At 43.1% G+C, this 24,435-nt stretch overlaps 1 protein-coding gene across 1 annotated transcript in view; it reads right to left on the bottom strand.

Moving 5' to 3' along the window:
- Positions 1–24,435, bottom strand: part of SMC5 (structural maintenance of chromosomes 5) — a 3,018,525-nt gene that overhangs the window by 2,082,124 nt on the left and 911,966 nt on the right. Inside the window, exon 13 of the mRNA XM_044064368.1 lies at positions 8,850–9,105. Coding sequence (XP_043920303.1) covers positions 8,850–9,105 — 256 coding nt within the window. The remainder of the gene's footprint in view (positions 1–8,849; positions 9,106–24,435) is intronic.

Below are 24,435 nucleotides of genomic sequence, written 5' to 3'. Positions count from 1 at the left end.
TGATAATGGAATAACTAGAACTGCTGTGGAAAAGTTGAGACAAAAACTCTAATATGGAAGGAATAGGAGCAGAAAAGTGGTCTAAACCTTTTGACATAGCCCAAACAGAAAATATTTTCATTTGCTATGGTACATCTTACTGGACTTTTTGACAGGCTAATATTATCTGAACCAAAGTTGGGAGCCTAGCATCTCTGGCTAAGGTTAGAACTGAAGGCACCAAGTAGTTAATTTCATTGATCTCTGGTCCGGATGAGACGATCCGGACAGGTGTGGTAACAGGTTTTGGATACTGATCCAACATCCATGGTGGATGTACTAGTAGAAGCCACAAGAAGGGAAAACACATTTGTCGGGGCAAAAGTGGCAATCAGGATCATTCTGGCCTAACACATTCTTGCTTTCTGGACGAATCTGTTCATTAATGGCAATGGGGGAAAGATATACAGGAGACTGGGGGGACAACAGTGGACCAGGGCATCAATTAGTGACTGTCCCTATGGGAATCAGGACAAAGTAATTGCTATAACTGGTGTTTAGGTACAAAGCAAGCAGATCACAGCAAGGTTGGCCACTATGATGGCAAATCATGGTTGTTACTGTTGGATTGAGGGTCCACTCATGAGACATTAATATAGTTCTGCTCAGTTTGTCTGCTTGTATACTGGATGTCCCCAGAAAACGCATTGCTATCAGAAAAACAATGAGAAATCATCACCACTGCCAAACTCCTGGCCTCTCGACAAAGGGAACAGAAGCATGTGCCTCCCTGTTTGTTGATGTACCACACCACCTGCAAGTTGTCTGACTGTATGGAAATCACACCCTTGAGAAGGACATCCTGGAATGCCTGCAACGGCTAAAAGGACTGCCTTTATCTCCAAGATGTTGAGATGAACACTGGCCTCTGTATGTGACCAAATATCTTGGACCTTCCCCACTTCAACATACCACCCCACCCCACCCCCACCCTAGGAGGGAATAATCTGTGGTTACTAAAGCCACAGGTAGATCCATTTGGAATGGACACCCTTCTATTACAGAAGGAGATTTTATCCACCAGAAAATGTGTAATGTAAAGATTTGATTGATGTGACTTTTCATATGCAGTGGATGAACATTTTGAGACTATTGTACAGAGTCCACTGAAGTACTCGTATGCAAAATCTGGCTAGCATAACCATTAAGATTTTAGAAGTCATTAGACCTAAAAGATGAAGATTCAACCTTGCTGGAGGACAATGGTAATGTAGTGCCTGAGTAGCTGTGAGGTGCAGGGAGAGCACTCTGGGGTGGAGAAGGCTGGTGATATGTAAAACTGAATTCAGGTGAAAATCCAATAAATTCTAGCTGTTGCATCAGGGAAAGGTGACTTGTTTAGGCTGACTGGTATCCCTAGATCTTGCATCAGGGAAAGGTGACTTGTTTAGGCTGACTGGTATCCCTAGATCTTGCATTAAGTGGAACAGAAGGTCCAGATGCTTCAATAAGAGATCCCTAGAGGTAGCATTTAGGAGCCATTCATTGAGAAAGGGGAAAACCTCTATCTCTAGAAGGTGAAGACACACTGCCAGAAGCACCCTGGGGGCTGTGGTGAGATCAAAAGGCAGAGTTTTGAACTGATAGTGATTGGTCTCCAGCTGGAAATGAAGGAACATCCTGGATCCCTTCTTCACATGATAGTATGCATTCTGGAGATCTATGGAGCACATCTAATCATTCTTCCAGAGTACAGCCAAAATGCACCGAATCCATCTGTTATTGTGTCCATTTTACAAACTAGTTTAGAGGACTTGGATCCAAAATGGGTCTGAGGTCCTCTGTTTTCTTGGATACTAAACAAGAACCTCGAATACACTCCAGACTCTAACTGCTCTTTGGGTACCAGTTGGATGACTCGTTCTTAACCACTTGAAAGTTATACTGCCGTGAGTTAACATTGATTGGGTGGAACATCAGGAACTAACTTCGTTTTTATTGGAGGGAAGGAAAAGAGAATTGAATAGCCCACAGAAATTATGTTTAGCACCCAAGAAACTGTTGCTATACTTTGCCAGGCTTGCAGGGGCAGAGATAAGTATCCCTCTGACTGCCTCCAGAGTGCAGCATTCAGGCAACCCTTCAGGAATGCTGATAGGGCTTCAGTGAAGGGACCACAAAAGTCCTAGTTGTGCAGTCCACCTCTGCCTCTAGGGTGACGTCCACTGTAGTTAACACCACTGCACAAGGTGGTGTATCCCCAGGGCTGCTGTGATTAAAAACTGTGACTTGTGGAACCACATCTTCTATCCAACCCTTTCATTACTAGAAGAGGTTCTCTGTGGGGTAGAGAAAGATTTCTACTGCAGAGAGTTTTACTATCTTGTTGACTCCTGGTTAGCGTGTCTTTTACTTTGGATTCAAATAGAGTGGAGCCATCAAAGGGGGCATTGACAAAGGACATCTTAAAGCCTTCTTTAAAATCAGAGACTCATCCAGGCATGCAGATGCCTGGTGATGCTGGCACCTGCCAGCCTAGACATGCCATCAACTGCACTGGAAAGCAGATGCACCACAATGTTGTAAGTAGACTGGAGGGTAGAAAACTGGGAGTCCATAGTCTTCTGAACATCTGCAGGCAGAATAAGAGAGAAACTTGGAAAGCTCTTTGGTGAGGTCTCTCTGGAATCCTGTAACATAAGCCAAATAATTCAGTACTTTGACTGCAGTGAAAAAGCCACTGAAGCATATGTCTTTTTCCCAAACCTGCCCATAGCCCTGTGGAACTTTCTTCAGATAGTTCATGTTTATTGGCTTGCTGCTACCACCACAGCATCCACTGGTGGATCTTTGCTACAACATTTCCTCTCTTTTGGGGCTGCCAATATAGTGTTGCATCTTTTTGAGGCAGGTCCACTACAGCAGAGTCCTTCCATGCCCATTAAGCCATAAGGTCAGTGAGAGAGTCAACAGCTCGTACTACCTATGACTTTGCTGAGCCAGAACCAAAGGCTTCCAGAAACACTTCCTCTTCTGGTGAAGGGTTCTTGGTGGCCCATCTACCACTCCGTTTCATCATTTCAAGAATCTTGCCAAAGGTGAGATCTTCTAAGGGAGATCGAGGGGAGCCTTCACCTTCATCCAAGTCTATGTCTTCAAGGAAAGACTCTGGAGATGAGTCTACGTGCTTCCCACTTGTACATCTGTTTTCTATGAACTGCTCCGGGTAGAAGAACAGAAGGTTCCGAATCAGACTGGGTGCTAATGTAACACACGGCCTTGGAAGACTGTGGTATCAACTGTCCTTGTCTGACACAGTGATGGGAAGTAGAAGCAGAATCCTGTTGGAGTTTGGACAGACTCAAGCTAGATGGAAGCACCTTTTCCCTTAGCATCAATAGGACCCTTTCAAAGGCCAAAGCCACTATTGGTTCTGTAGGCCTCCTCCAATCTGAAGAAGGAACAGATACCTTGGTGCCAATGGGTCTTGACCCTGAAGTCAATCTCAGACTAGAGCTATCAAGTGCTAAGACACAGAGGGAGTGAAAGTACCGAGAATTTTGATGTCGACCTATTCCTTCAAACTCTGGCACTAATGCTTCGACTCAGAGTTTCTTCTGGGTCCAAATGTATCAAGAGTTAAGAAAGAAAAGGATGCTGTCAGAGGCAAAGTAGCTGGGATTGTTGGCTCTGACAAAAGCAGCCTAGGATACGTCAAATCCAAGGTAGCCTCTTCCAGAAGGCCGACCAGGACTGGAGAAATGAGAAGAGGTAGCATGGTCAAGACCTGGTACATTCCCAGTGGACGGCACCAAGAGAACTCCAAGCTGGATTTCTATTCTAAGGAAAGTACAGTTGTGTACACTTACCATAAATGTAAATATTCAAGTGTATTCACTGTTGCAGTTATCACCTGTGGGTTATCCCTGCTGTGGTAGCCCTCGGTCGCCCCGAATACCAGAGTCAATGTTTTTGTGCACCGGCTGCCGTCGCCTGTAGTCTTGACGTCAGGTCATCAGTGCTATAAAGCAAGGTAGCCGTCATTACATCAGTTTTTCTTATCCTAACCCATCAGAAGCACAAGGAAAAAGAAAGAAGTGGTCCTGGTGGCTAAAAGCCACCTAGGGGAGCTACTGTCCCCCTAGGGGAAGAAGTTAAATGGAGGATGGAGGGAGGGAAACCAAGACTGCAACAGTGAATAGACTCAAACATCTACATTTATGGGAAGTGTACACAACTGTACTATGTTCTTCGTGTTTCACTGTTGCAGTCATCACCTGTGGGAGGATTCCCAAAGCTGAGGAATCGGGTGGAAGGACAGGTTGAGTCCTAGGTATGGGTTAGGAGGCCCTGCAAAACTGCAGAGGCAAACCGTGCCCTAGACTTAGAAAAGAGGGGTAGGTGGTAATGTTTTGTAAAGGTGTGGACAGAGGTCCAGGTGGCTGTTCCAAGATGTCCCTGGTGGGTACACCTCTGAGGAAAACAGTGGAAGTGGAGGTTGCCCTAGTGGAGTGGGTATAGATAGACTTAGGGATGAATTTTCCATGTAGTCTGTAGCAAAAATGGTTACAGTGTGAAATCCATTTGCAAATGGTTTGTTTGGAGATGGGTTTCCCCTCTGCCCCTGAGTCAAAGCTTACAAGTAGTTGGTCTGCTTTTCTGAATGGCTTAGTATGGTCCAGATAGCATCCAAGTTGTCTGTGTACATCTAGTGAGTGTAGGATTCTTTACCCCTTGTTTTAAGGGTTGGGAAAGAAGGTGGGAAAGTGTATGGCCTGGTCAAGGGTCACATCAGATACCACCTTGTGTATAAAGGAGGGGTTAGTCCTCAGGGAGACTCTGCCTGCATAGAAAATGATGAAGGCAGTCGTACAGGTTAGGATAAAGCTGTATATTTCTCTGTCTGCAGAATGATATAGCCAGGGCCAAGCATCTGGTGAATACTCTGGGAACAGTAAATAAGCCAAAGGGCAGTGCAGAGAACTGAAAGTGTTGATAGCTTGCTCTGAAGCGCAGGAATTTTCTGCATTATTCCCTGATGGGGATGTGGTCTAGTGTCACAAGCCAGGCATTTGTTGTTAGCATAAGGAGGAACTGCTGCAAAGTAAGCACTTTGAATTTGGGGACCACCAAGGTGGTGTTCAGTTTGGATAGATGCAGGATGGGGCCCCAAGTGCCCTCTATTCTGGGAACAAGGAAAAGTCTGGAGTAAAAACCTTTTCCGGTTTGATTTGGAGGGACAGGTTCTACTGCCCCCTGGGATATTAGAGTTTGGACCTGTTTCAATGCCTCTGCCCACTGGTTTGGGGGGAGGTCTGAGTACCCTCTTAGAACTGGGAGTTTGCTGAAAGAATCTGTATCCCTGAGAAATGATTTTTAAGACCCACTGATCCTTGGTTATAGAAGCCCAATTGTCTTTGAAAAGGGTGAGCCTTCCTCCTAGTTTTTGATGAGTGAAGGGAGGGCAGTGGGGGGAAGGAAAGTCAATGCGAGTGCCATAAAAGCTTGCCTTAGAGATGGAAGTGGTCCATTGTTTGCATCTTTGCTGGCCCTGGGATAGGGGCCTGGTTAGCCTGTCCCTGCAGGGCTTACCTTGGCCCTGTCTGCAGGGAAGGCCAGTACTTACAGGGAAAGTTCCTGCTGAATCTGGGAGGTTGAACTTGAAAGAAATATTTTACTGTATACAAAGATTTTGCTTTGTCTTCCATCTTTTTAAGCACTACTACTGCTTTTTCCCCCAAACAGGCGCTCCTTGTCTAGGGGTGCATCAATAAGTTTAGACTTGACATGATCAGGGAGAGGTTGTTCCTTCAGCCATGCATGTCTCCTAATAACAGATCCTGTCACTGCTGCCCTGCTAGAGGCTTCTAGGGCATCATATCCACATTGCAATGAGTGCTTGGCCACTTGACAAGCAGAGTGTAGTAATTCTGCTAGCTTCTTTGAGTTGGCACAGTCAGAAGAGGAAGCAATCTTTTGTTTTAAGTGTTCCAAAATGTGTTGTTGATATTTTAACATATGAAACTGACAATTGAGTGCTCTGATAGGTAAGACCGTAGAGGTGTACACTTTCTTACCCCATCTGTTTTTCCTAAAGGTTTTGGTATACTGGCCGGACATCTGGCTGCCTTAGGCAAAAGATCTCTATTGTAAAGAATACTGCAACAGTGACATGGAAGGACATCTAGAAGACCCCATCTGTGAAGGAAGGAGGCCTTTAACTATGACCTTCTCGCTCCTAATCTGGAGTGCCCTGGAACTAAAGAAAGTATGGTCTTAGCACTGAGTAACAGTGGGCAGCATCCCAAACAGTACACCCACAATGTATGGAGATCCTGAAGAGGAAGTCTGTGTCCATATTCAGAACACTTTTTGAATCCCTGGCTACATGACAAGCATAGTTTAAGGATTATGACTAACCAGAATAAAGCACACAGGAAAAATATCAATCACACTAGAAGGTATTGTGAGCAATACTTACTAGAAAAACCACACACTAAGCTGTGTACAAAATCTACATTTATGAACACTGCACCAAAACATAACAATACGAACTATTAACCTAACTACCCAAGAATTGAAAAATTAATCCTATAAAATCCTACAAAATGCACACATTTATAACACTAAGTCTAAAAGCTATAACTGGACAGATAAATCTCTCAGGAGGGATAGGAGAAAAAGGGTTTATAATGTAAAGGATACATCACTGACTTAAGAGCTCTCATAGAGCATGACTAAACTCTTCAGTCAGGAAACAAGATCTGAGGCACTAAGGTGGAGTGGAAGGAATTATGGGTAGGGATAGTGTCAGAGTTCTGGGTCCGAGAAGCATCAGAATCGGTGCCAAGGTGGTATCGATTGGATCCAACAACCCATGTACTGAATTGGACAAAAACAGACAATGGACCAGAGGGGGTTTTAAACCTGATCCAGGAATAAAAATGAACAAATGTGCAAATGCCAAAGCAAGAAGGCAGGTGTACTTTACAGAGATTTCTTGCAATGATGCAGCATTTTGCAAAGTTTCATCATGTGTCTCAGATAACTATATCTCTAGGAAAGTCATAAGAATGAGATGAAGCCTGTATCTGGAACTCAGAAAAATTCTAAAGTATTCACAAAGCTAGCTATGGATGTTCCAAAATTAAAATATGGCACAAATAGGCCACTTGTTTTACAAGTAGATGTCAGTGAAAATGGTATTAAGAACTATTGTACAACTGAAAACAATTAACATTCAAAAAACAACCAACCACTGGTTGTTCATCCATGCAAGCTCATTGGAGATAACGTATTACTAAGAGAAACTAGTCAACATCCATAAATCACTGCCAAGTTTGGCTGTCACACTGAAATAAAACAGGCTTTTGAATCAGCAAAACACCAGCACTTCATTTCCTCCACTTCACACCCCCCCTCCCTGAATTAAACAGAAATGCATACATTTAAAATCAAAAAGATAATTCCAGCTGCCTCCTTCCCACACGCATGCACACACACTTCAACCACAAACTGTACAACTATAAGACTTCATGGTAAATAGGGACGCTACCACTGATAGCATTTTGTATTTGTCAAATGATGCATTAAGTAGTCTAACCAGGCCATTCACCAAAGCAAATGCCTGCAGCTAAGCCATCCATAACAGGTAACATTTCTGTGCTTGCCCCCTTTACAATGATATCCACAGCAGGCAATATTTAAAGGGAGGAGGGTTGAACCAGCAACAGATTGAAGGAAAGATTCTCCATGATCTCAGGTTTAGGAAGGACTTAAAAAGCAAGAGAAAACTGCTTCCACCAGTTCAGCCTGAAACCTGGAAAGTTGAGGACAGCTAAAGACTCACGCCCATGGACATGGGAACATTAAATGCACAAGAACAAGAAAAATTTAACCTTGGGAAGATTTGGCAACCTGCAGGAGGAGGATAAAAGGCATCTGCCCTCTTGGGAGTAAAAGCAGAGTGAGGGTGCCACAGAGCTTAAGTGATGCCAAAGACTGGCTTGAGGATAGGGACAAAAAAGGAGACAGGAAATGCCATCCACACCCAAATCCCATCCCCTTCTCAGTATAAAACAACTCATGTGCCACATGACGTGTCTGATGGAAGTCTAATTTCTAAATGAGGAGGAACTGAAAGATTGCGAACCTTCACCAGTTTCTCAGATAATTGTATCCATGTGGAGTCAAAGAGTGAAGCAAGTCTAAGCCCTCCAGCTCTGGAAAACAAACTGCACCATGGCTTGTAGTAGGACAAAATGAGCCATTTGGAGAGTTGGATGGTGCATGGGGATCAAAGATTTGCACAGAACCATGTAATGGTATCCAAAGTCCCTAAGGTTAGAATCCCAGTACTTGCAAATTACTCGACTGATGGGGGAGGATATCCCTCCAATAGTCGAGCAAGTTCCCAAACTCTTACACCTGGGCAATGGGCACTAAAGTAAGTTCAGTCTGTAAATCCTCCACTAGGGCTAAGCAGTCCAACTGAACTTCGGGGGATGGCCCAGGATATGCCTCAGTGTCAAGTACAAAGCATTAAGTTAAAACTGCAAAAAAGACCTACACAGGCTAGAGTCCTCACTGTGTAATACCTTAAACCTCCGGTAATGGAAGCCCATAGGATATATTCAAATGACCCCTTAAGGACATTAGTGTTTCACAAAGCTTCTGAATGCCTTTTAAGTATTTATAGATATATTCAAGCCAAAAAAGCAAAACCTCACCATCAACATGGCTTTTTTCTGACTTGCACATGTTAAAAACAGAAGGTTAAATGGCCTTGTTTGCAAAAGATTAAATATTAAAAAAAAAAAAAAAAAATCACAGTGTTCAGCATAATGTTTTATTTTAATGGAATAACTTACTTTTTTTCTCCCTCTCTTGGTTTTCTTTTTCTCTTCGAATATCACTTCTTTCACTCTCTATGTTGCTCCGTTCTTCCTGGATGCGCCTCAGCTCCAAGCTGATTGAATCAATCTCTGGCTGCAAGTGGTCAAAGTCACCAATTGTGTTGAGTTCAGTCTGCCAGGCTTCAATCATCCTCCGTGTATTGCTTATCCTTTTCTGACGGTCTTGTTCTTCGTCCCTCTTCATTCTCAGGGCATGGTTAATTTCCTCAATCTGTTGTAAAAGCACTATATCATTAAAAGCAACACTAAATTTAAATAATCTACATATTATGCTAAAAACCAAGAGCAAGGAAAGCATTTGTCAATCTAAAAATTTTTATTAAATACCAACAATTATTAAAGTATAATTCACCTACTGTCTTTCAAAAACATTCTATCATTTATAGTTCTTTCTCCCTAAAGACTCATAATAATGATTCTAATTATAAAAAGTACAGCATTTATTTGCCACAAAATTCCTTTTTCATCATCCCTTACAGGAAACAATGTTAAGAGAATTAAAAATATATATTTCAATACATAAGTTTGGAACAAATGGTACTGTAATGCAAGGCAAACCACGATATAAAAGTATTTCACTCACTGCATTTCCAAAATGTTAATGATGCAACTTCAGAGTCTGACATGAAAGAAACGTTCTAAGTCTACTCAGAGGCAATCTCTGCTTAACATACACGGCCATGTCAAACCCAGAGCTGTTGGACATGCTACACTTAAAGAAATCCCAATCCCTCAGAGCCACACGCTCCAGGGATCTAAACCTTGTCATCACAGTAAACAAAACATGCTGGAGGGATAGGTTCCTGACCCAGAGACTCCCCAGACTCTGGAATAGATTGCCCATACATGTCAAGCAGAGTGCCTCTTTGGCCCTCTTCAAAAGGAACCTTGACGATTGGATGGGAGAAAGGAAATTCACCCCCAGGGATCACGTCAGTCGCCCTGCTAGACAGGGGTCTAGGGAAGAAATAGCCAGGGAATTGTTATGGTTAGGCTTGTATAGGCCCCTAGGGCTGATAGCCTAGTACCAACCTATGAAAATGTTTCGTTCAATTAATTAAATTAGTTAATGCATGCATAAACAAATACAAACAAAATTTTAAAAAAATGTCATCTTTAGCAATACTGGTGAACACTGAATAAAATAAGGTCCAATGCCACTGGAATATTAGCATGAAGCCTCTGAAGGACTCATTGTTCGTTAAATATCACTTAACTTCACAGAGTATTCCTGCTATTTGAAAACAAAATTTATAACAAAGCAGCAATTCACTAAATTGCAAAAATTAAGCTCATTAAAACAAGAAATCTCCTTAATGGAACAGGTATGCACACAGATGAACAAAACCAAAACACTACTTGCAATTTTATTCTGATTATACATCTTGTTACAAGAAAACATTTTACTAGATTGTGTTCACACCTTCAAAATTTAACATTAACATTTTTACTATCTGGCTGCTTAACATGAGAGCAAAGTTGCCAACACAACATCAGAATGTTGAAACTAGAACAAAAAAATTCATTGACACCAATGTGTGGAGTGATATACGAGATACTGTTTTATATTCTAAGACTTCTATCGTCTCAGTCCCTGAATAGTGAGAATGAATGACCAAAAATGTACTTAAAGTCAGAGACTATCATTTCTTGGAATACTCCTTTTTTCCACTGAGGTATGTCAGTTTCGGAGTTGATATTTAAGTTCGGGGTGGGGGATTTCACCAAAAACAACTTTAAAGGAGAACAACAATGTTTGATATTTACTGTTCTGTATTTTCAGACTTTTTTTCCATAATTCCAGGGTTGCACTTGTGAGTCCTGGAATTACAAAAGGGAGCTAATTTCAGAGGTAAATAAAATGTAATTTTCTCACAGAAAATTGGTGGACAAAGAAAGGCACTTTTGCTTTCTGCAACAAACCCTGATAACTCTGCTGTCCTATGGTAAATGCTCTAATCTAACCAGCATAGGCAACCTTCAGTTACACAAAGTCAATTCACAAAACAAATAAAACAATCTTAAAGAACTCAGTTTTCAGACACCAACCTTTCACTTTGCGTTTCTTCATTTACAGGAGTATGGCAGTGAGGATTTATAGTAATTTAAATGTCAAAGTCTAAGCCAAATTGATGGTGGCTGGGCCGCCCTCATCTCTGTCAGAAGACACAGACTGAATAAGTGGCATGGGTGTCAAAGGGTTGGCCAGAGTGAAAAAGAAGCTGAAGCCACAGGCCTGAAAGGCACTCCTGGGAGGAGAATGGGGACATCTAAATAAACAACATTGTCCCCTGACCCTTAAGAAAACAAATGCAAATAATAGAGCACCCAATACAACTACATCAAGTTATTTTATGTACATTTCAAACCTCTCTGCAGGATGCAAAACCCATCCTAAGGTTGTTCATTAAGGATGCCGAAGGTATCCTACTAAGTCCATCTGTATTCACTAAACAGGGTGCATCCAGAATACCCAAAACCCTGCTTGGCCATACTTTTTTGTCAGTAAGATCATAAACAGTGTCTGCTGACTATAATCCTCCCCATCCACTCTGACTTACATTCTTACACAGAACCAAATGGTGATGGAAGACATGTTCAAGGGACAAATACCTGAAAACACAGACTGGCATGGCAAGAAAAGCAGAAATTAATAAAACAGTAAAAATACCAAAATCTGTTTTCTTGTCCCCACCCTTGCTGCACAAATTATTCGACATTGCTAATACTCAGATGTCTAACACTAGTAGGAGCCCATACTTTAACTTATGATAAAGAGTTTTCCAAATAACTTTAATCAGTCAAAAATATTTTGCATTGTGCCACAAACTGTAAACTTCTTTTTCCTGTGTAGCTTTTTTTTTTTAATCAAGCTTACAATATTTTCATTTTAACACAAGTCCAAAGCACCAGGGAAGGTTTTAAGAAAAGTAAACAGCTTGAACTTGAGCAATGCAAGAAAATCAACAACTTGGAAAGAAAGCTGTAATGCAAAATAAGTTTAGAGAAGATGGAGCAATCTCCACAAGTTCTTCAGCACTACTGTCAAAAAAAGAGGTTGTTCAAATTTTAACTCCCCATACTATTGAAAACTTTGTGATCTTTAGGGACTCACAGTATTGAATTCTCCAGATTTCTGTAAATGAAGCCAAGATTAAGTATCTTTCCTATTAACTAAACATGCGGGACATCTACATACTAAGCACTGCATTGTGTTGTTGCTACTTAAAATTAATAGGAAAGTAAATTTAGAAATGTCCTTTTTAAAAGGTTTACATGACAGCAGTATTTTAAATCACCTGTGAAATGGCACACTTCAATATGCTCTTTTGGGCTGCTGCAGTTGCATTCTGTGGTCATACATCATCATAGGGGGTATTCTGGAAAGATTCTCAATGCCTCAGTGTGATGCTAAATATCATGGCTGAATTACCTCAATGCAACCTCACACTGCTGATTCATTAAAACTAGTTCAGCACAAAGGCTGATTCAATAAAACTACTTCAGCACAAACATTCAGAGGAAAGGGCTGCATAGTAAATTACTGTAGCCACTTTACTGGAAGTAGTCACATTAATGAACAGGACTGAAATGGCTGTACTATGGGCGGTCATGTAACCTGCATGGCAGTCACAATTAAGTGGCATGTCCAAGTCTATATACATTCACGCAAAGGGATTCATAGCTGCAACACAGGCTTTGTACGAAGGCCACATAGATCCAAGAACATGGAGGACCCATCTCAGTTTACCATAAAGCTAAGGAGAAAAGTGAGAAGTAACCCCACAAACAAACCACACTGGTGGAATCCTAACCTTAATATATACAGCAAAAGGAAAAACATAGCTAAAATCAGGAAGAGCAACTCCAATAAAAGTAGGAGCTTTCTAATTAAAATGAACAGGAAAATAAGAGAACTAATAAAGTCCACCAAGATAGCCTCAAAGGCTAAAGACAACCACAAGGCCTTTTACAGCTATGTCCAAAATCTTAAAGCTGCACATAGTGTGCTGAACTGGTGGTCAATGGTGCCACCTTCACTGAGCTGAGTGACATTGCGTATTTGCTGGCTGATAAATTTAACTCAAACTTCACCCTCCACTCCCCCAGCCTCCCTCCACGAAATGCCTATAGCATAACTCTCCCCTATACAAACAACTTAACAGGAGCAGGTCCTGCCAGTACTCAATAAGGCCAAAAACCACAGCTTCAATGGGCCCCCAACAATATCCCGGAATGCTTCCTAAATAGCTGGCAAAATGAACCATCAGGACCACTAGAATGACTTTTCAACTATAGCCTCAAAATAGGCTTTGTACCGTAAGAATGGAGAAATTACAGTTGTATACACTTACCATAAATGTAGATGTTCGAGTGTATTCACTGTTGCAGTCGTTACATTTGGGTTATCTGCTTGCAGGTAGCCCTCAGTCGGCCTGATTATCAAGGTCTTGGGTCCTGCGTCGGTTGCCGTCTCATCTTCCATGACATCAGGTAGTCAGGGGTATAAAGCATGCAGCAGATGCCATTACATCAGTTTTTCTTGCCCCAGATGTAAGGTGCCCCCATAATGGGAAGCAATTATATACAAGGTTACACCTCCAACAAAGAGCAAATACACCAGAAAGCTTTAGTCCTGCTCAAGTAGAATCTTAGCTGTCTGTGTACGTCCAAGGAATGCAAACTTCTCTCCCCCTCATTCTGCGGATTTGTATAAAAAGTTGGCAGATGAATTGTTTGATTAAGAGCCACACTGGAGACCACCTTAGGCATAAAAGTAGGATTTGTCCTCAGACACACCCCGTCTGGGTAAAATATGATAAAAGGCTCTACAGCCATGAGGGCCTGTAGCTCTGAAACTCTTCTTGCTGAAGTAATTGTTAGTAGCAGAGATGATTTCCATGATAAGACCTTTATATCAGCGGTAGCAGCTGGTTCAAATGGAGGCAGGGTGAGCTTTTCCAATACATAATTCAGGTCCCATGCCGGCAATGGTGATCTTCTAGGAGGCCTTACATTTTTGGTTCCTCCAAGATACTGCTTTAGTAAAGAATGAGAAAAGATTGGTGGCTCTGTATTGTAATGAGCCAAAATGGCAGAGGCATGGATTTTAATTGATGAGAAAGATAGGCCTTTGTTAAGCATCTCATTTAAGTATTGCAATATCTGAGGAATATTTGGTTCTGCTGTATCAGTTCCTTGTGCTCGATTCCAAGCACAGAATCTCTTCCATTTGTCAGCATAAGATTTTCTAGTACTAGGCCTTCTGGCTTCCAAAATGACATCCTTCACAGCTTTACTGAGAGGTGCTGTTTGTATGACTACATGATCAGCCATGCTGCCAGGTTCAGGGTCTGTAGTTGATTGTACAGGATCTGATTGTTTTGCTGGGACAGTAGCTGTGTTCTTTGAGGCAAGGTCCAAGCTGTGTATTGAGACAAGTTCCTTTGGATTGGGTACCATTGTTGGCGGGGCCAGTCCGGGGCAATTAGTATCATCTTCGGTTTCTCTTGTCTGACTTTTAGGAGGACCTTGGGGAGAAGACGCGGAGGGGGAAAGGCGTAAACTGATAGGTTTTTCCAACATAAGGAAAGGGCGTCCACTTTCCATGCTTGTCTGTGATAAGGCCTTGTGCAGAATCTTTTCAAATGATAATTGTGAGGAGAGGCAAATAGATCTATGTCTGGGCTCCCCCATTTCTTTGTTATCATGTGGAAGACTTTTGGATTTAGTTTCAACTCGCGAGGATCCATAAGGTTTCTGCTTAAATCGTCTGCCAGAGTATTTTGTTTTCCTGGCAGGAATTGAGCTTGAAGATGTATTTGGTAGGTCAAAGCTGTGTCCCACAGTGCCATGGCTAATCTGCAAAGGGGGTATGAGTGTGTGCCCCCTTGTTTGTTTATATACCACGACTGTGGTGTTGTCCGCCTTTATCAGTAGTTGTCCTGGATGAAGTCCTTGAAGGCTGTTAGGGCATTTTGAACATCTAGCATCTCTTTCTGGTTGATATGTGGATGCATTTGTTTTGGTGTCCATATGCTCTGAATGCATCTTCCTGCCATGTGGGCCCCCCAGGCATAATCTGATGTGTCTGTTGTTAAGGTTTGGCTGGCAGGAGGTAAAGTGAAGGGACATCCCATGTTTTGGTGACATGCCTTTGCCCACCATAGAAACTCCTGTTGCAGGCAGAGAGTGAGAGGAATCATTATTTCCAGACTGTGGGAATGCTGACTCCATAAACTGTTTAGGTACTATTGAAGTTTCCTCATATGCAGTTTTGCATATGGAATCAGTAGGATGCAGGATGCCATGAAGCCCAGAGCCTGCAGAATTTGTCTTGCAGAAGACTGGGTTTTTGTTGCCATCAGTTTGAAGCAAGTAGTCAGTTGCCTTTGATTGTCTGGCATGAGGTAAGCCATCTGGGCAGTTGTATTCAAGCTTGCACCCAGGAATGTTATCTTTTGAGAGGGTACCAGTTGTGATTTATTTTCGTTTATTGTGTACCCTAGGCAAGTTAGAAGCCTTTTCACAAACGCCAGTTGTCAAAGAGGAGTGTCCTTGTTCTCTGCTTGAATGAGACAGTCGTCTAAGTAAGAATATATTTGTATACTTCTTTGTCTGCAAAATGCAATTACTGGTGCCAGGCACTTTGTAAAGACCCTGGGTGCAGTAGATAAGCCAAAGGGCAGTGCAGAGAATTGGTAATACATTAAGCCAGCCTTGAATCTGAGGTATCCTCTGCACGACTGTCTTATTGAGACATGAAGGTATGCCTCTTTTAGGTCTAAAGTCACAAGCCAGGCATTCTTGCCCAGCATGGGCAGAAGCTGCTGCAAAGTCAGCATTTTGAATTTTGGAATGTCCAGGTATGTGTTCATAATTGATAAATCCAGTATTGGCCACCAGGCCTTGTCCTTTCTGTGTACCAAGAACAGTCGAGTAAAAACCTTGTCCTTTCTCCTGTTCTGGTACTATCTGAATGGCCCCCATATCCATGAGGGACGTAACCTGTTTCTGTGCCTCTGCCCATTGATTTTTTGGCAGATCTGGCCAACCATTTGCCATTGGCAGAGTGTGGAAATGGAATCTGTATCCCTGTGATACGATGTTTAGTACCCACTTGTCCTGGGTTATTAACTGCCAATTTTGAGCAAAAAGTGCTAATTTTCCCCTTATGGGTGCTGCCAAAAGATAAGTGCTTGGTGTAGGCAGAGGGAAGTCATTGGGATTGCTTTCTGTAGGTTTGCGCTTTATCTCCTTCAGATTTGGAGATGGAAGCGCCCCATTGCTTTGACCTGTATGAATCTTGCGCCTGGTATCTGGAACCCTTAGGGCATCTGGATTTGCCCCTTTGAGCTGTGTCTGACACAGGAAAAGACCAATTTTTTGTAGGCCAGTGTCTACTGAATCTTGGTGGCTGCACTTGTAAGAAGTCTTTAACAGTTTGCATAGACTTAGCTTTGTCTTGCATTTTCTTTAAAACCTCTTCTGCCTTAATACCAAACAGAATCATGCTGTAAAGGTGCATCTAGCAGTTTAGCTTCAACATGATCAGGCAAATTTTGTTCCTTTAACCAGGTATGCCTCCTAATCACAGATCTAGTAACTGCGGCCCTGCAGGAGGCCTCTAAAGAATCAAAACCACATTGCAAAGTATGCTTTCCTACTTGTTCAGCTGCATGCAATAATTCCTGCAATTCTTTATTTTCTGCACATTCTGAAATCAACATCGTTTTCTGTTTCAGCAATCCCATAACATGTTGTTGGTACTTAAGCATATGAAATTGACAATTTAAGGCCCTGATTGCCAAGGTTGCAGATGTATAAACCTTTTTCCCCATCTGTCCAGTGCCCTTGAATATCCGTCAGAGGGGGTAGGATTTTTGGCTGTCGAGGCCTTAACTCCCTTTGGACCCTGTGAAATAGTTTCAGGATCAGCAGCAGGGTTTCTAAATAAAAATGTATTTGAGTCAGGGACCCTGTAATATTTGTCAGGCTTATTGGGAGCCGGAGGTAAGGACTCAGGTGTTAAGCTTGACTCTGAAAACACATCATCCACAATGTTTAGGACAGGGGGAATGGCTAAAGCCTGTGCTGAGGGAGAAGGAAATCCCTGAGCTTCTTTTTTGATTGAGAAGTCTTGACTCTCCCAGTGAAAATGCTCCCTCAAAGTATGCAATGTTTCTCCAAATGAATAATCCTCAGGAGGAGATGCAGATGGAATAGACTCCTCAGCATCAGAATCCTCATAGGGAGGAATAGATAATTCCTGATCAGAAGAGAAATCAGAAGAAATAGAAACCTGATCTGAAGATTCATAGTCAGTGTCTTGCCTAGGCCTCTTACCTGGAGGGGGATGGATACCCCTGATCAAGGTAATAAGGTCTTCAGCCATTTTATCATCTGTTTTTTAGGCATAGAGGCCTGTGCACGTGGCTCATGCGTCATTTTTTTTTTAGTCTTAGAAGTTGCTTTTGTCTTTGGTTTTGCAGCTGTCGACAGTTTGATATACAAATGTTGAGGTCTGAATACACCCTCAGAAGCTGGTGCCTGCTCAGCGGCTCCGGACCTATCTGAGGAAGATACATCCGTCGGTCCAATATCTTGAATATCTTGCGGCATGCCGGACTCCACATAGGTGTCGGTAAAGGCCTGCAACTCAAAGGTAGCGGGCATCAGGGGTTGCGAAAGCGCCTCACTGAGTACTGGCGACTGGCTTAGGAGAAGCTTCGTCGTCGGTTTTGGATCTCGACTGCCTTTCTCTGTCCTTTTCTTTGCATTTTTTATGTACTCCGGTAGTCGGATTGCTATCAGATGACATTTCTGGGTAGTTAAATCCGTTTCCAAAATACTTTGATGCAAAAATATACCGACGCTTAATAGTGCATTGGTTAAATCTAGCACAAAACCGACAGACAGGCACGTTGTGATCAGGGCCTAGGCAAGGAATACAGTATAAATGGAAATCCTTATGAGGTATTTGCTTCCCACAAGTAATACAATTATTAACTTTTTCTGACATCGGTAAAAAGCAAGAAAAAGTTTTCCCCAATGGGGTACTTAGCTTTAGTGAAGACTTCAGTTCTGAAACTCAAATACAAATATTTCAGTAGTCGGCTGACCGGCACTAGCTAAATGCTTCTGCTTCGGGCACAGCGTGGCAAGAAAGACTGGAGAAAATGGCGTTGGCTGCATGTTTTATACCCCTGACGACCTGACGTCATAGAAGAGGAGACAGCAACTGATGCAGGACCCAAGACTTTGGAATTCAGGCCGACTGAGTGCAGCCTGCCAGCAGATTACCCCAAATGTAATGACTGCAATAGTAAAACACGAAGAACATCAGCTATTAGGCCCTGCAAGACTGCAGTGGTAAAACCAGCTCTGGATTTGGAAAAAATTGGCAAGTGGTAATTGCTTGGTGAAGGTATTGGTGAAGGTATATACAAAACTCCAGGTAGCAGCTTCTAAGATGTCCCTGGTAGGGACACCGCTGAGAAAGGCTCTAGAGGTAGATGCAGCCCTGGTGGAATGAGATCTTATCCCCTGTGGGGTAGGTTTTCCATGGTGCTTACAGCAGAAATGAATGCAATGGCCTATCCACTTAGAACTGGTTTGCTTTGAAATGGCCTTCACCTCTGCCCCTGCAGCAAATGCAACCAGCAGCTGTTCAGATTTCCTGAGAGGCTTTGTCCTGTAAAATGTAAGCTGTCTGTGCACATCCAAGGAGTGCAGTATTCATTCTCCTTTGTTCTGTGGATAAGAAAAGAAGGTTAGCAAATGAAAGCACTAATTAAGGGCCACACTGGATACCACCTTGGGCATAAAGGAAGGATTGGTCCTGAGGGACACCCTGTCCGCATGAAAGATGATGAAAGGCTCCACTGCCATGAGGGCCTGTAATTCAGATACCCTTCTTGCCAAAGTGATGGCTAGAAGGAAGGCTGTTTTCCAAGAAAGGAATTTCAACTCTGCATTTGCAGCTGGCTCAAAGGGAGGTAGAGTGAGCTTTTCCAATACAAAGTTAAGGTCCCAAGCTGGAGTAGGGGCTCTCCTGGGTGGTCTTAAGTTTTTGGCCCTTCTAAGGAATTGCTTCAGCAGTGGATGAGAAAAGAGGGGTGGCTCTGTATTATAATGTGCTGAAATGGCAGAGGCAAGAATTTTGATGGAAGAAAAAGAAAGGCCCTTGTCAAGCATCTCAGTTAAGTATTGAAGAATGTGCGGTAAATTTGGCACTGTTGTGCCCATCCTCTGAGTTTGGCTCCAGGAACTGAATCTTTTCCATTTTTCAGCATAGGATTTTCTAGTACTAGGCCTCCTTGCCTCTAGAATGACATCCATCACTTGCTTACTGAGGAATGGTAACGGAGAGATCAGGTAATTAGCCAGGCTGCAAGGTTCAGGGTTTAAAGCTGTGGGTGCAGAATCTGGCCCTCCTGCTGGGACAGCAGGGTAGGGGTCTGAGGCAGGTGCCAAGGTTCCAGCAGTGACACACTGCGCAAGAGACAGTACCAAAGTTGGCAAGGTCAGTCTGGTGCAATGAGTATTGTCCTTGGTTTGTGCTGTTTGATCTTTAGTAGCACTTGGGAGAGGAGAGGTAGAGGGGGAAAGGCATAAACTGATGGGCTTTTTCAGGTGAAGGACAGGGCATCCACTTTCCAAGCTTGTCTGTGGGGAGTCCTTGTGCAGAATTTGTCCAACTGGTAGTTCTGAGGGGAGGCAAACAGGTCCATCTCTGGGCTCCCCCATTTGTTTCTCAAAATGTTGAATACTTTTGGTTCTAGTTTCCACTCGTGTGGATCCATGAGATTTCTGCTCAAGCCGTCTGCCAGTGTATTTAGCTTGCCTGGCAGGAATTGAGCTTGTAGGTGCACTTAGTTGCTCAAGGCTGTGTTCCACAGAGCCATGGCTAGTCTGCAGAGAGGGTATGAGTGGGTTCCTCCTGCTTGTTTATGTACCACATAAAGTACAGTTGTGTACACTTACCATAAATGTAGATGTTAGAGTGTATTCACTGTTGCAGTAATTACATTTGGGTAATCCTGCTGGCAGGTTACCCTCAGTCGGCCTGAATTCCAAAGTCCTGGGTCCTGCGTCGGCTGTTGTCACCCCTTCCCTGACGTCAGGTCATCAGGGGTATAAAAGAAGCTGCCGACGGCATTTTCTTTAGTTTTTCTTTCCCCAGATGTCAGATGCCCCCTAAAAGGGTAGCCGAAATTTATATCTATATATAAAACTACATGCAGCAATATACACTTTACCTTCATCCACAAGCAAATACACAACACAGGTTGTACAAATCAGACAAGGAAAGATAGGTTCCATCAGAAGAAAAGGGGGGGTGGCAGGTGGGTAACCTGGACTGCAACAGTGAATACACTCGAACATTTACATTTATGGTAAGTGTACACAACTGTACTATGTTCTTCGTGCTTCACTGTTGCAGTCATTACATTTGGGTAGATTCCCAAAGCTATGGTTGGGAGGCTGGAGCTAAACAGCATTAGGAGCGGCTATGTGACCCTGCAGAACTGCAGTGGCAAAGCCTGCCCTGGATTTAGAGTAGAGTGGCAGATGACAGTGCTTTGTAAAGTTGTGCACTGAACTCCAAGTAGCTGCCTCTAAAATGTCTTTGATTGGTACTCCCCTGAGTAAGGCTGCTGAAGTGGCTGCAGCTCTGGTGGAATGTGGCCTAATGCCCTTAGGCATTGGCTTGCCATGGTATAAGTAGCAGAAATGAATGCAGTGGCCTATCCACTTTGAAATAGTCTGCTTAGAGATAGCCTTTCCTTGTGATCCTGCAGCATATGCCACTAGTAATTGCTTTGTCTTTCTGAAAACTTTGGTTCTGTCCAAGTAGAATCTAAGCTGTCTACGTACGTCCAAAGAATGCAGAATTCTTCCCCCCTTGTTCTGTGGATTTGGATAAAAAGTTGTCAGATGAATGGTTTGGTTTAGAGTCACACTGGACACCGCTTTAGGCATAAATGTTGGGTTTGTCCTCAGGGAGACCCTGTCCGGATAAAAAATGATAAAAGGTTCCCCAGCCATGAGTGCCTGTAGCTCTGAAACTCATCTTGCAGAGGTTATTGTTAGGAGCAGAGCTGTTTTCCAAGATAAAAACTTTATATCCACAGTAGCGGCTGGCTCAAAAGGAGGCAGGGTGAGTTTTTCCAAGACGTAGTTGAGGTCCCATGCAGGCATTGGTGATCTTCTTGGAGGCCTTACATTTTTGGCTCCTCTGAGGTACTATTTTAATAAGGGATGAGAAAAGATTGGTGACTCTGCATTGTAATGGGCCGAAATGGCAGAGGCATGAATTTTAATAGATGAGAAAGATAGGCTTTGTCCAGCATCTCAGTTAAGTATTGTAAAATCTGAGGAATATTTGGCACAGCTGTACTTGTTCCTTGTGACTGGTTCTAAGCACAAAATCTCTTCCATTTTCCAGCATAAGATTTTCTAGTATTAGGCCTTCTGGCTTCCAAAATGACATCCATCACAGCTTTGCTAAGAGGTGTGTTTTATACGACTACATTATTCGCCATGCTGCCAGGTTTAAAGTTCTGAGCTGGCTGTGCAGGATCTGATTGTTTTGCTGGGATAGTAGATGCGGTACTTGAGGTAAGGTCCAAGCTGGGCATTGAGACAAGCTCCTTAATATTGGGTACCAGTGCTGGCGGGGCCAGTCTGGTGCAATCAGTCTGATGTTTGGCTTCTCCTGTCTGACCTTTAGGAGTACCTTGGGGAGGAGAGGCAGAGGGGGAAAGACATATACTGATAGGTGTTTCCAGCTGAAGGATAGGGCGTTGACTTTCCATGCTTGTCTGTGATAAATCCTTGTGCAGAATCTCTTTAGTTGGTAGTTGTGAGGGGAGGCAAATAGATCTATGTCCGAGCATCCCCATTTCCTTGTTATCATGCTGAAGACTTGTGGATCCAGCTGCCACTCGTAGGGATCCATGAGGTTTCTGCTTAGTTAGTCTGCCAGAGTATTTTCCTTCCTGGCAGGAATTGTGCCTGCAGATGTACTTGGTAAGTCAATGCTGTGTGTCCCACAAAGTCATGGCTAGTCTGCAAAGAGGGTAAGAATGTGTGCCCCCTTGCTTGTTTATATACCACATGACCGTGGTGTTGTCTGTCTTTTATCAGTAGTTGTCCTGGATGAAGTCGGTCCTTGAAGGCTGTCACGGCATTTTGAACAGCTAGCATCTCTTTTTGATTGATATATAGATGCATTTGGTTTGAGGTCCATGTTCCCTGAATGCATCTTCCTGTCATGTGGGCGCCCCAGGCATAATCTGATGCATCCGTTGTTAGTGTCTGCCTGGCTGGGGGTAATGTGAATGTCTGTCCCTTGTTTTGGTGAAAAGCCTTTGCGCACCATCAAAACTCCTGTTGCAGGCAGGGAATGAGAGTAATTATGGTTTCCAGGCTGTGGCAATGTTGAGTCCAAACACTTTTTAGGTACCATTGAAGTTTCCCCATATGCAGTCTTGCATATGGAATTAATAGGATGCAGGATGCCATGAAACCCAAAGCCTACAGAATTTTTCTTGCAGATAACTGGGCCTTTGTTGCCAACATTTTGAAATAGGTATTCAGTTGCCTTTGTTTGTCTGATGTGAGATAAGCCATCTGGGCAGTTGTATTTAAGGTTGCACCCAGGAATATTATCTCTTGAGAGGGTACTAGTTTTGATTTATTTTCGTTGACTGTGTACCCTAGGCATGTTAGAAGTTTTTTTCACAAATGCCAGATGCTGCAGACGGATGTCCTTGTTCTCTGCTTCAATTAGACAGTCGTCCAAGTAAGGGTATATTTGTATTCCTCTTTGTCTGCAGAATGCAATTACTGGTGCCAGGCACTTTGTAAAGACCCTGGGCGCAGTAGATAGGCCAAAGGGCAGTACAGAGAATTGGTAATGCATTGAGCCAGCCTTGAGTCTGAGGTATCTTCTGCATATTTGTCTGATTGGGACATGCAGGTATGCCTCTTTTAGGTCTAAAGTTACAAGCCAAGCATTCTTGCCCAGCATGGGCAGAAGCTGCTGCAGAGAAACCATTTTGAATTTTGGTATATCCAGGTACGTGTTCAGAATCGATAGGTCCAGTATTGGCCTCCAGGCCTTGTCCTTTCTGGGCACCAAGAACAGTCGAGTTAAATCCTTGCCCCCGTTCTTGCTCTAGCACGTGCTGAATGGCCCTCATGTCCATGAGGGATGAGACTTGTTTTTGTGCCTCTGCCCATTGATTTTTTGGCAGATTTGGTCAGCCGTTTGCCTTTGGCAGGGTATGGAAATGGAACTTGTAGCCTTGTGACACGATATTTAGAACCCACTTGTCCTGGGTTATAATGTGCCAATTTTGAGAAAAAAAGTGCTAATTTTCCCCCTAAGGGTTCTGCCAGGAAATAAGTGCTTGGTGCAGGCAGGGGGGAGTCATTGGGACTGTTTCCTGTAAGGTTGTGATTTATCTTCTCCACTTTTGCAGGTAGAAGCACCCCATTGCTTTGACCTGTATGAACCTTGCGCCTGGGATCTGCCTCTAGGGCGTCTGGGTCTGCCCCTTTGAGGTCTGTCTGACACAGGAAAGGACCGATTCTTTGTTGGCCAGTGTCTACTAAACCTAGGTGGCTGTACTTGTAAGAAATCTTTGACTGTTTGCATAGATTTAGCCTTATCCTCTATTTTCTTTAACACCTCTTCTGCCTTAACACCAAACAAAGTATCATACTGTTAAGGTGCATCTAATAATTTAACTTTAACATGATCAGGCAGATTTTGTTCCTTTAACTAAGCAGGCCTTCTAATTACAGAACCTGTAACTGTGGCCCTGTAGGAGGCCTCTAAAGAATCAAAACAACATTGCAAAGTATGCTTTCCAACGTGTTCAGCTGCATGCAATATCTCCTGCATTTCCTTGTTTTCTGCACATACAGAGTTCAACAACATTTTCTGTTTAAGAAATGCCATGACATGTTGCTGATATTTGAGTATATGAAACTGACAGTTTAAGGCCATTATAGCCAAGGTAGCAGATGTGTACACCTTTTTCCCCATCTGTCCAGTGCCCTAGAATCCCTGTCAGAAGGGGTAGGGTTTTTTTGCAGCGGAAGCCTTAACTCCCTTGGGACCCTGAGAAATAGTTTCTGGGTCTGCAGCACGGTTTTTAAAAAGGAATTTATGTGAGTCAGGAACCCTGTAATATCTGTCAGGCTTAACAGGAGCTGGAGGTAAGGAGTCAGGGGTAAGGCTAGACTCCGAAAACACATAATCTACAATGTCTAACACAGGCGGGATGGCAAGTCGCTTGTGCTGAGGTAGTAACAGGAAATCCCTGAGCCTCTTTTTAGATTCTGAAAAATCTTGGCTCTCCCAGTGGAAATGCTGCCTCATGGTATGTAAGGTTTCCCCAAAGGAATAGTCCTCAGGAGGAGAAGCTGAAGGTATGGATTCTTCAGCATCAGAATCCTCATAAGGGTGAAAAGAATATTCCTGATCAGAAGAGGAATCAGAAGAAATGGAAACCTGATCTGAAGA

This window comes from Protopterus annectens, chromosome 2.part2 (assembly GCF_019279795.1).
Source record: "Protopterus annectens isolate FY-2018-M chromosome 2.part2, PAN1.0, whole genome shotgun sequence".
NCBI classification, from domain to species: domain Eukaryota; kingdom Metazoa; phylum Chordata; order Ceratodontiformes; family Protopteridae; genus Protopterus; species Protopterus annectens.
Note: the sequence above shows the minus strand (reverse complement) of the source record. Positions and strands in the feature narration are given on the sequence as shown.